This window comes from Ambystoma mexicanum, chromosome 8 (genome assembly GCF_040938575.1).
Source record: "Ambystoma mexicanum isolate Mex_15411 chromosome 8, UKY_AmexF1_1, whole genome shotgun sequence".
Taxonomy (NCBI): domain Eukaryota; kingdom Metazoa; phylum Chordata; class Amphibia; order Caudata; family Ambystomatidae; genus Ambystoma; species Ambystoma mexicanum.
In genome coordinates this window covers 982,938,618-982,952,407 of record NC_090929.1, presented here as the reverse complement: position 1 = coordinate 982,952,407, position 13,790 = coordinate 982,938,618, and the positions used below count along the sequence as shown (strand labels likewise).

The window sequence follows — 13,790 nt, the reverse complement described above, 5'->3', positions numbered from 1 at the left end:
TATCAAATCCAGCTATAAAAAGGTAGCGAGATGCAGGACGGCGATCCCGGCGACATTCGTTGGCGAGCCCATTGAGGAAGGAGATATGTACACGACTGCACTACAAACATAGAAAGTTGTGACAACATTTCATGAGAGAGAGAAGCCACTTGGGGGGGAGAGGTACTTTATATTGACGGTTCATCAACGATAGACCAGGCCACGGGAGAAAGAAATACTGGGATGGCAGTAGCAAGGCTAAAAAAAGATGGAACAAGTGAAGTAGTAGTAAGCGCATGATTACCGTCACATTTCTGAGGATAGGCTGCATAATTAGTGGCTCTCATATTGGTATTCGAGCAGAGTAAAAACCAGAAAGTGACAGTGTATTCGGATTCAGCCAATGTGACGTCTACAGTCCACTCTAGGCTGTTATGCTGGCTAAGGAGGAGCTTCCGACGTGCCGACGGTATGCAGGTGCAACACATGCTCTTTTTGGGTAGACTGATAGTGTGCTCCAATTCCCAATAGGCATAGCGGTCACGAAGTGCCAGGCCCACACGAGGGGGGGGGAACCCATCTCCAGGGGCAACAAAGTAGCAAACACAGAATCGAAGCGCACAGCATATTTTGGAGATATCCTAGACATGGATACCCCACCCGAGCACATAATTATGCACAAAGTATGGTACTAAAGGAAGGAAGGGTACAATGCGTTACCAGTGACACAAATGATGAGTTGCAAAGGAATGCGCCAAGGGAAGAAAATGAGTTATGGGTGAAAACAGGGTGTTGTACATCACCCTCAGATGCCCTGTGGCAAAAGGAAGGCACGGGCAACCTAGTGATGCCTTTGTCTTTATTACACACTGCACTGACACCTACACCACCATCCTACCCACATGGGGAAGGATGTACTTGCTGCTCACATTGGAGAAGGGAGCTTTTGTCCCAATCTGGCAGAACATGTGACAGAATTTATGACCAATTGCATTGTCTGTAAGAGTTTCACAGCAGGCCATTCATTAAGGGTAGCAAGGGGAGCCTTACCTCACCCACTGAGACCATTCCAACACCTTCATGTCGACCATGCTGACATGTTCCAAGTCTGCCAGGGCTACCACTACATGATAGTGGTTGTGTGCCCATTTTCCAGATGGGTCAAAGCTGGACCTCATTTCCATCTAGATGCCCTCAGAGCACCAAAATTCCTGGTTAGGGAGATTTTCCCAAGATGGGATGTGTGTGAAGTCCTGCGGTCTGACATGGCCCTCACGTCGCCAATGAAATGTTCCAACATATTGCAACCCTATTAGGGATTCAACACAAGTTCACCTGTGCGTATCACCCTCAACTGAACGGTGTGTGCAAGCACCTCAACGGGTTGGTTAAGGAGACCATCGCCAAAATAAAAGCAACCTTGAACAAAAGCTGGCTCCATTGTTTGCTTTTAGCTTTGTTTGCATTGTGTAATAAACCAGGATCCGACCACCACTTAACCCCACAATGAGGTGGTAACCAGACGGCGCACGTGACTTCCCATTGCTCCTCCTACTAGGGCATTAACTGATGCAGAATCTGTATCTAGTGTATTGGGGAAGGAAATGTATGATTTCTGTTACGCTCACCTGGTATCCACAGGGACACCACCCAGCTGGGTTACTCGCTGGTACGCTTCTCAGCTTTGCCCTGATGTGGTCCGCGGGGAAGGTTCTGCCTGGAAATACAGGAGGACTGTGTTCAAGACTGACCAACTGGGGTAGGTATCCTCCCTCCACCCCCGTAGGATTTCAGTCCCTCTGGCGCCCTCTCCTCACCTTGTAGTAGAATTAGGCGTGCTCTCCGTCCTGCCTTCTTTGCAGGGGCGCGTTGTCTTTCATGGGCGAGTGCGGTCCAGTTACTTCACTGACGCCGGCCCGTTTGATATTGTTCAGGTAAGTCTTATTGCTGTTCTTTAGTTTTGATGCTATCCTGCATGCCTTTCTTTGTTTAAAATGTCTTTTGTCTCCATTAAGTATGCAGAGCTTCAGCGCGGCAAACTGGCTTGGTTGAGCACCGCTGGTAAATGATGGCGCATTAACAGCGCTATGATGCGGTAAGTAAGCGCTATGCGCAGCGCTGCGAAGTCTTGCCTTTGCCAACCTGTGTTTTCCTTCCTTGTAGGTCGCAGTGTTCTTCAGCGCGAGTGGAATGTCCGGAGTGGTGCCAGCTGAGAGGCGACCAGCCAGGTAAGCCTTTTGAGCAGTTCGTAATTTGTAAATGTCTCTACAGCTTTCTGTAATGTTGCCTCCATCGTCCTCTTTCAGGTCGTTCTGTCCGGGAGGCGTGCAGATTCGAGGAAGCTGTTCTCAGTAGCTGCAAGTGTTTAAAGATGAAGACTGCAGGTAAGATGCTGCTGCTAATGATGTTCCTTGTGTCTCCTTGCAGGTTCTGCTTCTCCGAGATTCGAGGGAATAGCTGGACACGGTGAGCGTCACATTGCAAGCTGCAAAGTAACGCGAAGCCTTTTCTCTTGCTCAAGTGTGGTTTAAATAGCCCCAACAAAATAGTCCAGGTAAAGTAGTCCCTAGGCTACCACACCCAAAACACTAGACCGCATAGCTTGGTTCTTAGCAACCAAGCTATGTCGATGCCTCCATGTTGGCTGACAATACAATAAAGTAGTTCCCAAGCACATTGTTTTTCATGGTGTATGAGCCTGGTGCCATAGGCGCCAGGACTGGCCCCATGAGGGCTTTTGAAGAGGATGCTAGGCTCTAGAGGCCCGAGTCCTGACTCCACCTGGCCAATGGGTTTGCCAGAGGGGGTTTTGGGTGAGGGTCGTGAAAATTTCACTGCAGCCTTGATGGCTAGTGCGTCTTTTATTTCTCGCCAACTGCAGGCACGACGGAAGAGGTCCAAGAAGAACAAAGAAGATAACAGTCCAGAGATCACTGTTAATTGCCTCAAGCCACCACAGCTCTTCCCAGGAGACACAGTTTTACTCCGAAATTATGTTTGAACTTGGTACAAGCCCAGGTTTATGGGTTCCCACACTGTAGAGGAAGTGACCGACAGAGCAGTGAAAATACGTGGAAAGAAAGCTTGGAATTTCCTCAGGGACGTGAAACTATGTCAAGCAAGGGCCTCTCTTAGCAGCGACGAGGAGGAGGCCAAGAAGAAGAATAAAACGCTCAGCAAAGACAGTCACAACCCGATGAAGTTCAACCAAGGATCACACGCTCTAGAGCAAGAAAGATATGGAAAGGACCTACGACACATCCAGAGTAACGGTATGCTGTCCTTTTCTTACACAGTGGTAAAAAATTATGAAAGTGGTAACTGTTATTCTTTGTGGTCCATGATTCCCCAAGGGAATCGTTAAGAGGTCAGAATGACAAAGAAGACCGTCTTCCAGTTTATTTTCTCGTTGCCTTCTGATCCACTTAGCCCAAGCACATCCACGATTTTGCTGAGGAAGTCCCTCGGTAATTAAAATCATTTGTGATCCTAGAGTATGCATTTTGTGGGAACAGTTGTTTTTTGTCACACAATATTACACCCCCGGAGCTTGAACTAATATGCACTAATAATGTAATAAAGCATTTTTGGCGAATTTCAGGCGGGTTCATCATCACACTTGGAACTACACAAGAGTTTGAAGCGGAATAAGTTATGGGTGCCATTATTAAAAGTGTAATAGTGTGGGTTTGTGTTGTTGTTTCTCTTTCCATCTTTACAATAAGAGCAAGCTATGACCCCTACCATGTCAGGTCAGGTGATAAGCACTGCCAAACCAGTAAATAGATGTAGGCGCAATGCTGATGTAGATATAGGAGGCGTTGATTCCTATCTAACTGATACATCCTGGGTCTCTAATAACTTGTGGTACAAGCACTTCACCAAAGTAGGCAAACAAACCACTGGAGAGAGCTGCCATGTCTGCTCCCTCAACCCTATGCCCTGAGTGCCTCCTTGTGGCAAATGAAAGTCCAGCAGCAAGAGCACAATGTCTCATGTACCTGTCAATGTGCACCACAAGGGGAAGATTCCAGAGGGAGAAAGCAACCTTGAGGTGGATGTCCAAGACGACCTTTCCATATGAAGACACCTACATAAAGACCCTGGACATGATGGACGATTACTTGATAAAAGATCAGGCTATAGAATACATAACTGAAGGCCACAAAGGGGAGAAACAAGAGCCATAACATTAAAAGAGTTACCCTGTCCCAAGAAAGGACCAGCAGAAAAAAGGGGAGAACTAGGATGCTGGGAGAGACCACAGATGCTGGGGTATGGTCTAGTATACAGAGCTGATGGTTGGAAAGAAGGGGTGGTGGGGAGCAAAGCACATATGCTCCTAACATTTTGTATAGTACAAGAAGAAAATAACAAATGCTTAAAAGAATGGGAAGCAAGTGTGAAGTTGCTAACATGGGTAGAAAATAAAGTGAGTGCTCACTGGTGCACATCAACACACCCGCACTGCTAGCACAAAAGGACATCAAGGTGGATAAGTTTCTTAAGATGGACTCTAACCGAACAAAGAAGAGACCTGTAGAGCTAACGAGAGTGAAAAGAGGAAACTATGCATCATTGAAAATAGAGGAGTCCCTGGATGCAGTACCACTCGAGCGTAGTGTGTTCAGCAGAACGGAAATATTTTTTGCAGCCATTGTTCCCGCAGTACAGACCGGCACAAATGCAAAATGGCTCCAGATCACAAGGTGGGAGCTGATGCAGACAAATTCAACCGTCAAGGGGTTCCATGCAATAAAGGAAGAGCTCTGAGAGTAAGGTTAATGGCACTCCATAATAGATATGTTCTGGACCTCCTGACAGCCATGGAATGAGGGGTTTGCTCCAAGATCGGGTTTTCTTGCTGTACATTCGTGCCAGCAAATGACGAAGACAACGGGACACACACTAAAGCAGTGACCAGATTATCAAAGATGCATGACAAAATGGAAACAAATGCTGCAGGAAAAATTGAAGGCTGGCTTTCATACATCTTCTTGTGGATAGCAACATGGATAGCCAATGGACTGAAGGTGTTAGTTGCAGCATTACTACTGGTATTACAGACTATTTGGGTAATACGAATATGCATCACACAATGTCGAAAACAACCGAAAAAAACTTTAGGGATGAAAGTACTGGTAGACACGAGTTCTGGAGATGACAAGATAATAGTAGCCTGAGATGCCGTAAGAGCCCAGATAACAGATTGTCCACTGTTCCCGGCTGCTGTAATGTTTGACGAACCCGATGACACTAGAGACTATTTGGGGGAAATGGGTTTGGTGAAACCCTGGAGGAGATTGCTGTTACGTGACATGGAGTTTGAGGACCATGCAAGATTCTATAACATCTAGGGGGAGTGATGAAGATTTGGCTCCCAAAGTTGAGGGTGAATAGGTTTGGAGTGGTCGACAGGTCGACCAGAGTGGGGACAGAACAGGGGCTGGGGGCATGAAATACGCCTCATGTTCCCTATGCGAAAACACGCAAAATGAAAAATGAAAGCTGTAACTCGCTGTTTGGTTCAGCACCAACTGCAGCAATGTATTCTACATATGCAAAGAGATATTCTCTCAGGCGACCTTTCAAGCCCTATACAATTGACGGCTTCAAGGAGACAGGTGTCCCCTCAATAAACCAAGTTGACTGACAGCAAAGTTCAACCGTGATGATGTCACTAGTGACAACACGACATAGCAGCGTTCGTCATGAAGCAAATTTGCACTCCTGCAGGAAGATACGCAGACACACAAGCACACATGCTTATACCTTCTGTAGGTAGAGGACGGATACATTTAGATACCGCCAAAAGATTTTTCTTTTGCCAAATGCAGAAACGCAAGGAAGCCAAACGTACGTGGACCAAGCTTGCAACCGCTTTATTGCAACTAATCATAAGGAGCTACAGGAACATTAGGAACCTATAGGGACTAATCGCCAAGAAGATATTAGAACACATATGGAAACCATAGAATGAAGGTAGTAAATTACATGAGATCAAAGGCCTCAAATACATGGAGGGAGAGATACAGGCTCTGCAGCACGAAGCACAGAGACAGTGTTCGCAGACAAGGACAAGGGCGGGTGAAAAATTCCTGAGGCAGTGAGCCACCTGCAAGAATACAGAATCAAATCGTCATAATTGCAGACAGAAGGGCTTCGTTTCGCGGTCTTCTCACACATGACTCAGTAGAGCTGAACAATGGCTATTTACTCATGGTGGGAAAGAAGCAGTTCCCAGCAAAGCAGTGAAGACCGATACATGCGTTGCTCACCAAAACTTGCAACCTGAAGGCACTCTCTCAGGCTAGGTGATCAGAGCAGTGGCAACAATGGGGACACATAGGCCTTCCAATTACCTCAAAAAGGTACACTGAATGCTGGGAACAGAACAGGGTGCCAGGCCTGGGAGGACCTGCTTTGGCCAATCCAGACACTCTGATCATGGGGTGGTGTAGAATGTTGCACAGGCCAATGGTCTTTGTGCGACCCCGCAACAATGTAATAGATAGTTTTTGGGGAAGTCACAGGCGAAGCCACCTGACATGATAGACCAATGAGGATTCTAATGTATACTGGCTCTATAGGTAATAGACTTGAGCTACCGGGATACCTCTTAGGTTTTTTGGGAAAGAGTTGATTTTTTTGTGACGTTGCCAGGGTACAAAATTGGGTGACACCAGCTCAGGAGCTGAGATTGCTGGAGATTTGTGATTTCCTCTATGATCCCTGTCTATATTGAATTCTTGGTATACTACTGGTTCATTAAAGCAATGACATGATGCGACAAGAGTACAGTGCCAAACACATGCAATAGTGTTACATAAACATTTTAGGTCTGCAGGTGATCATAGGGCGGCAAATACATTAGGGAAACATTAATACACACAGGAGGTGGGGGGGGACTCCCACAGGCAACAAAATGGCCAGTCACTGGGTCTGGGTCCACTTTAAGCCTGCTAATGGGACCCATTTTAAGCGTATTGATTACATGCAGGCACCCAGCAGCCTCTGTACATCATTATAGAGTCCACTTTAAGCATTTACGGCAGTGCAGGACACAGCTTGACATAGCGTACACACTTGTATGTGAAGAGCAGGGCACGACCGGCTCCCGATACACCCTGGGGCCACATGGCCACAAGGATAGGCAGTTATGAGGATCTCGAATCACCCTACATTTAAAACTCAGCCAGTGGGACAGTGGGCATTATACACATATAATACACTTCATTAGTCCAGGAGGATGTGTAGCTCGCCTGACATGCACTCACACCGGATCTAACACACTTGGGCCAGGACTTGTCCCTCGTTCACACTCTGGGAAGAATCTCCTCCCTGTCCTTCAGGAGGTGGTAAACAGTCTATGGATGGGCCTCCCGGCAGCTCCCAGGTAGGCAGCATTCCGTCGGACTCTGGATGGCACTGATTGGTGTTAAGCAGCGAGACAATGGTGGCAGGGTTTCTGTGCCACGCCCCATTTGCACACCCCAGGCGAGATATTTATTTCACTATGGCCACCTGCCGCGTTTATTCTCCACCCCAGGCAGGTGCTTGCATTGTCCTGCTGCGGCCATCGGCCGTGTTCATACTCCCCCTAACCCTTCTGGATTGAGCTTGCATTGTCCCGGTGCGGCCACACGCGGTTTCATCCTCCTTGCATCAGCGGGAACCTGCATACACTTAGCGCGGCAAGCATCGCCTTCCCCAAGCTTAAATGTCCCTCTTGAGCAGGGGATCACCGCTCTTGTTGACACGCCAGCTCTTCTCCTACATGAGCGTCCTACTGGCACAATTACTGAGGCAGATGCCGCTCCAATTCACCCCCAGGTTGGCGCACCAACTTACTGCTGCGGCAGAGGCTGTGCCATGGTGGCATTGGAAACCACTCTGCTCTCTCTCATGGTTGGTACGGCCATCTGCCATGCTACTCCTCGCATGGCTGTCAAACACTGCATGTGTGATCCTCCCCAGGAAACTGACGGTCATCAGGGCTGCTCCTGCCAGCACTGGCTGGTGCATGTAAGCCTGTGCTGGGGACTCTGGCAGCAGGGCGCCCGTGCACCATGGGTCATCGCCAGCAGAGCTGACAGTCATCGGACACGGCAGGGTCCCCTTCTGCATGGTCACTCAACAGACACACTGGAGTGGGTGAGTTTAGTGTGAAACTGGCGCACAGCGCTTCTTCTTGCTGATAGATTTGTATCCATCAGTGTTGATTTTTGGATACCGAGACTTGAGCCTCATTACTCCATCTTCTCGGGTTGAGTGTGTAGTCGTGGGTTACGATTCTTCTTGGTCTGAGTGGACTTGTCACAGTAGGGCTGGTTTCACAGCGTCTTCGCCGTGAAGGGCCGTGGGTAGCAGTCAAAGGGGTTTGCAGTGGTGCCAGTGAGTCTTCTCATCAGAGGGTTCAGGTGCTGATCCAGTCCTTGGCAGAAGTTCTTACTAAGCTTCGCTAGATGTTCATCCAACATCTTGATGTCCAGATCTCTGTGAAGGTCTGCTATCCCTGTGAAGATTGGAGCTCCAGACGATATCTGCAGGGCCTTGTTCTGAACTATCTGAAGAATCTTCCGGTGTCGCTCATGGCAGGTCATCCATGCTGGGGAGGCATATGTCAGGGTAGGTTTGATGATCGCCTTGTAAACATTGATCTTTGTCCGGAGGGGCATGGACTTGGTCTTCAGGAATGGGTACAATGCTGCCATCTTTCCTGTTGCCTTCTGCCGAGTATTCTCGATATGGCTTCCCCAGCTGAATTTGCTGCCCAGGGTCACACCGAGGTAGCGGCTGCTGCTCTGCCACTTGATGGTCTCTCCCCTGAGGCGGATGTGTGGGTGCTCCTTGATCTTCTTCCTGGTGAAAAGTGTTGCAGGTGTCTTGCTGGTGTTTGAGTTCTATCCGCCAGTTGCTGTACCAGGTTGAGATGGTATCCAATGAAGCTTGCAGGTTCTTTGCCACTTTGACTGGGAGATGACTGCAACATCGTCCGCATACAGTACCAGGTCAGTCTTGCGGAGATCTGTCGGGATGTCGTTGGTGGAGATGTTCAACAGGAAGGGTCCGAGGTTCGATCCCTGTAGCACGCCTGCTCGGATGGGGTGTGATGAGGGCATCTCAGACCGCATGGCGACATGGAAGGTGCAGTCTCCCAGGTAGCTTGCAATCGTCTTCAACAGGTAGTTCAGAAATCCCAGGCCAATCATCTTGTGCAGCAGTCCCTTGTACCCGACTCAGTCGAAAGCTTTTGCAACATCCATGAAGATAATTACCGTGGACTTCTTGATGTTGAATCCGTGGCTGATGGTGTCCACCACTCAGCAGCTGATGGGTTGTTGCATGCTCCTTTCGAAATCCAAAATTTTCCTGTGCTAGTAGGATTTCTTTCGGAGGCGAAGTCACTGAGTCGGGCGAGGAGGACCTTCTCCAGGAACTTCGATAATCCAGACAGCAGGCTGATGGGGCGGTAGTTCGCTGGATCCCTCAGTGGTTTTCCAGCCTTTGGGAAAATGATGATCCTCGCTTCTTTCCAGGATCTCGGGAAGTGCTAGAGCCTCATGCATGCATTGAAGATCTCTCTGAGGTGTTCCATTGATGCCAGCGGGTTGTTCTTGATTGCCAGGTTGGTTATTCTGTCGCTCCCTGGTGCCTTGCCGTTCGCCAGCTTCTCTGCAAGTCCTGCTACCTCAGAGCTTGTGCACTCCCGATATCCTCTGCTCCCATCCCGGTTTAGTCTTCTGCGAGATGCTTCTCAACTTCTTCCTCCACTCTGTCTGAGAGCCTACTTGGGTGAATGAAGCCTCCAGTGTCTCGGCAATGACCTCTGCATTTTCCTTGTTGCTGCAAGCAAGGTGGGTTCGTCCCTGGATTGGTGGGCTTGGCTCCTTCTTCCCAGTCAGGCGACAAGTCATTCTCCATACTGAGCTGTCCGTCTCCTTCAGTTTGGCTGTTGCAACCTCCCACTTCTCTCCACAGTGTTTTCTGATTTGCTCCCACAAGAGTCTCGTGAGCGTGTTGTACTTCTGCAGGAGATCAGACATTGGGCCCGGTTCTTGTCAGCGATTGACTGTTGGATGCCTCTTGGTAGGTCGTAGATGGAACATAGGTTTGTCTCCTGCTTCGGAACGCTGCTCTCGATTGCCTCCTGGATTGCTGTCGTGAAGTCTTCCACAGCCCTGTTGATGTCTTCCTTGGTGCTCAGCGGGTTTGGCGTGATCTTGCTGTTCAGCTCTTCCTTGTAGCGGCTCCAGTCAGCTCTTCAGAAGTTGTACTTCTCGGCCTGCTGGTAGGGTTCCAGTTCATCTCCCACAGCGAATGCTACTGGATTGTGGTCCGAGGTCAGCTCCACCATTGTTTCTAGCTCCCCAGAGTGTTGCATGTTCCCCAGTAGCATGATGTCCAGCACATCTGGGTTGTGACTTGCTACACCTGGGTAGTGCATGGGCTCATTCAGGCCTGCTACCGCACAGTCGTTCTTCCAGGAATACGCCAGCAGTGTTAGTCCCCTCTGGTTGGCAGTCCTGGAGTTCCAGCATCAATGTTTGGCATTGAGGTCTACTCCTAGGATTGTCAGAACGGTGGAATCCAGCAAAGCATCCAGGTCTCCAAGGTCCAGCTTGGCTTTCAAAGGGGAGTAAGTTGCAATCAGCCGGAGTGGTCCTGTCGCAGTCTTGACATGCAGTCCAGTGGCTTCGATGCTTCCGAGGGGTGGGAGTGCAATTTCATTGGTCGATCATCGTTGTCTTCACTATCACTGCTGTCCCCCCTCCTTTGGCTCCTGCAGGTCAGTCAGTCCGGTACACACTGTGGTTCGCCAGGCTCAGCTTCCGATTTCCTTGCAGGTGAGTCTCTGAAAGCAAGGTAGCACTCACCTTTCTCGTTTCCATCAGGTGAAGGAGCTTGTCTGTCTTCTTGATACCGTTGGCGTAGCTGGGTATAAATGCCATGTTGGTTTCTTTCTTCGCCCAGGAATAGGCTCAGGACGAGCCTTGCCACCATCGTCATGGTGGGGGTCGATGTTCAGCTCTGCAAAAAAGGCTGCGATCTTCACAATGATGGTCTTCCAGTCGGTGGAGCTTGCCGTTCCCTCTTCCTGCGCTGGGGGGGGGGGGGAGAGGCAGCTTACAGCGGGTTGGGATACGGATTTAGGACTTCAGCGTAGCTCAGCCCAGATGTGGCACGTGTCCTCAGAGTCTTTGCTGGGCTTTGGCCTGGTACAAAGCGAGTTTGGTTGTTCAATTGCGTGGTTTGTTTAGAGTCCTGCTGATGTGCAGTGCTTTGGTGTGGGTGGTGGTGTCCGCTGCTCCTCTGCGAGGCATTTGCACTGGTTGGTTGTAGGTTCCATGGTGCTTGCAGTGGTCATGGCTGCCAGCGCTGGCTGGTGCATGCGAGCATGTGCCAGGGACTCAGGCAGCAGGGCGCCCATGCACCATGAGACCTCACCAGGAGTGTTGACAAGTCATCAGACACGGCAGGGGCCCCTCCTGCATGGTCACTCAACAGACACACAGGAGTGGGTGAGTTTAGTGTGAAACTGGCACACGGGAAGCTGTGCGGCCTTTTATTGAAAGCACCACGTGGTGCGTGTCACCTGTGCACGTGTCTCGGGAGGATAGCTCAGCGGCAACATGCTTGCCTTGGAAGCAAGACGACACGGAGCAACACAGGTGTGATCCCCGGGTGCGCGCTTAGAAACCTCCGGGTATTAAGCCCATCATAAATAACCTATCATATCATAGTACAATTCCAGGAAGGGCTTAAGTCACAACAGATTGTTAAGCCCTTACCTGAAACACAAAGACAACCTGCCCTTTGGAACCTTGAAACCCACAGCAGGGTGAACTCAGCCCTTCATCCTTCCAAATTCTATAAATTGAGCATTATTAAATTGGTTAAGATTTCAAAAAAGCATAAATGCTGTAATATTTCCTTTTTGCACACAATTATAAAATAAATTAAATCGGACGAATTTAAATAGCAGTAGCATTAACGTCTTATAAAACCAACAGGGTTACATGACATACAAGCAGCATACAACAGCAAGAGTGGGAGGCAGGTTAGAAAGAGAGGACGATAGTCGAGACTCTGCTCAAGGGCTCTGTCACTTAGGAGCAAAATGAGAGTGGGCGTCACCCGAAGAGGGCGTGTGTTCATAGATATATGTTGTTAGTTACCCAGAGGGCTTAGCGCCTCCGCAGCGGCCCGTAATAGATGTAGGTAGTCGGAGAGAGTGCCAAAGTCGACGGTCAATAGGGTACCCTGTTCCCGCACCCGCTGATATTGCTCCAATACAGGCACGATCCCAGGCAACAGGCACTGCTCGGCCTCCACTCGTGAGGTGAAGTCCTCGGCTGGAACCAACCGTAGGGTGTCTAGCCAGTCAAGAGTAGCGTAGCGCCGACTATAGGGGCTCATTGAACGGTGTCGGTGTAGGAAGAGGACTGCGTAACCAGCCTCTAGGAAGTGCTCGGCTGAGGCAGCTCCACGCCAGCCGCTGCTGAAGTTATCCAGGAAGCGCACTGTGCGGGACTCGAGGGGCACCTTAGTGCCGCCCGAAGTCACTAGCACCACCCGCCGACCCTCGGCGCCGTGGCGGGCCGCAAACTCTCGCATGAGCTTGGCGGACTGCGCCGCCCCAGCAGGCGGCGGAGGAAAGTCCTGCAAGTAACCGGTTGTCCCAGGCTTCGCCATGGCTAGAGGCGCCGAGGAATGTCTGGTGTAGGTGCGCTAGATTCTGTGAGTGGGCGGTACGAGCACCGTTTGTGTTCCTGGCTGTCAGTTTGTGATGACTAAATGGATTCGACGGGGAGCCATCTTGGGTGAGGGCGAGCAGAATCGCGGCTGTTTAGTTAAGGCGTCTGGATGCTTCTCAAGTGCTTTTTTTGTTCGTCAGGGCATTCAGGATTTCGGGTTGCATTACTCCAGTACCCTATCGTTAGTTGTACTTCTAGTTTTGTTTACTTTATTTCGTGGTAGGGTGGGCAATTGAGTTCGCAAGACAGTTTGAGGTCCTGCAGTGCGCATGATTCCTCCTCCTACCCCCTCCCCAACCAACTTTTATGGTACCAATATTGTCAGATGACATTAATAATACAGCTGTAGGGCCATTACAGATGCAGGAAAACCATCCATTAGAGCTCTGCCCAGGTCCTGTGGGGGCAAAATACATGCAAATCTCCGAATTTGCATATGCATTGCTCTAACAGAAAAAGTATCATCAGCAGGGGCGGAGCCAGCCACATCACATACATGCAACATTTTCGACTACCTAGGAGGGAGATTTGACTCGAGAAAGTGGGAGAAAGGAATTTCCCATTAGGAATGCATTGGGGTTTTACCTATTTCATGCAGGAGTAAACAACGAATCCCTTTGGTCCATTAGATGCATTTTCACCTCCAGTTCAGCAGAGCATACATGCCAACATTTCAACCCACCTGTGCTGGAGATAACGTCTGAAAAATCGTGAGACAAAAATTTTGCCATAGGAATACATAGGGCAAAGATTTATTTTAGGCGGGACAACATGAAACAGCAATATTTTTCATGGAAAAAAGGGGGAGTCTCCCGCCTAAATCGAGAGGGTTGGCATGTATGCTAGAGGCGTAACCAGGATTGTGCAACAAGTTAAGCCTGGAAATAATATAGAAGGGCTCGCCACAAGGGGAGCACGAAGATGGAACTGGGCTTGTTCTGCCCCCTGCCCTTGTAGGAGCTACCAAGCTTAGCAAGTGAGAGTGAACCAACCAAGAGGGTTCTCTCCCAGAGAACGTTTTTTAAAGAAGGAGTTCAAATGGTGAATTTTACA

General features: G+C 49.4%; 1 protein-coding gene across 1 annotated transcript in view; it reads right to left on the bottom strand.

Moving 5' to 3' along the window:
* The window catches only part of PPCS (phosphopantothenoylcysteine synthetase), a 151,482-nt gene extending 138,737 nt beyond the window's left edge, over nucleotides 1-12,745 (bottom strand). The window contains exon 1 of the mRNA XM_069610890.1: nucleotides 12,159-12,745. Coding sequence (XP_069466991.1) covers nucleotides 12,159-12,675 — 517 coding nt within the window. The 5' untranslated portion in view covers nucleotides 12,676-12,745. The remainder of the gene's footprint in view (nucleotides 1-12,158) is intronic.
* Nucleotides 12,746-13,790: the final 1,045 nt, after the last annotated feature.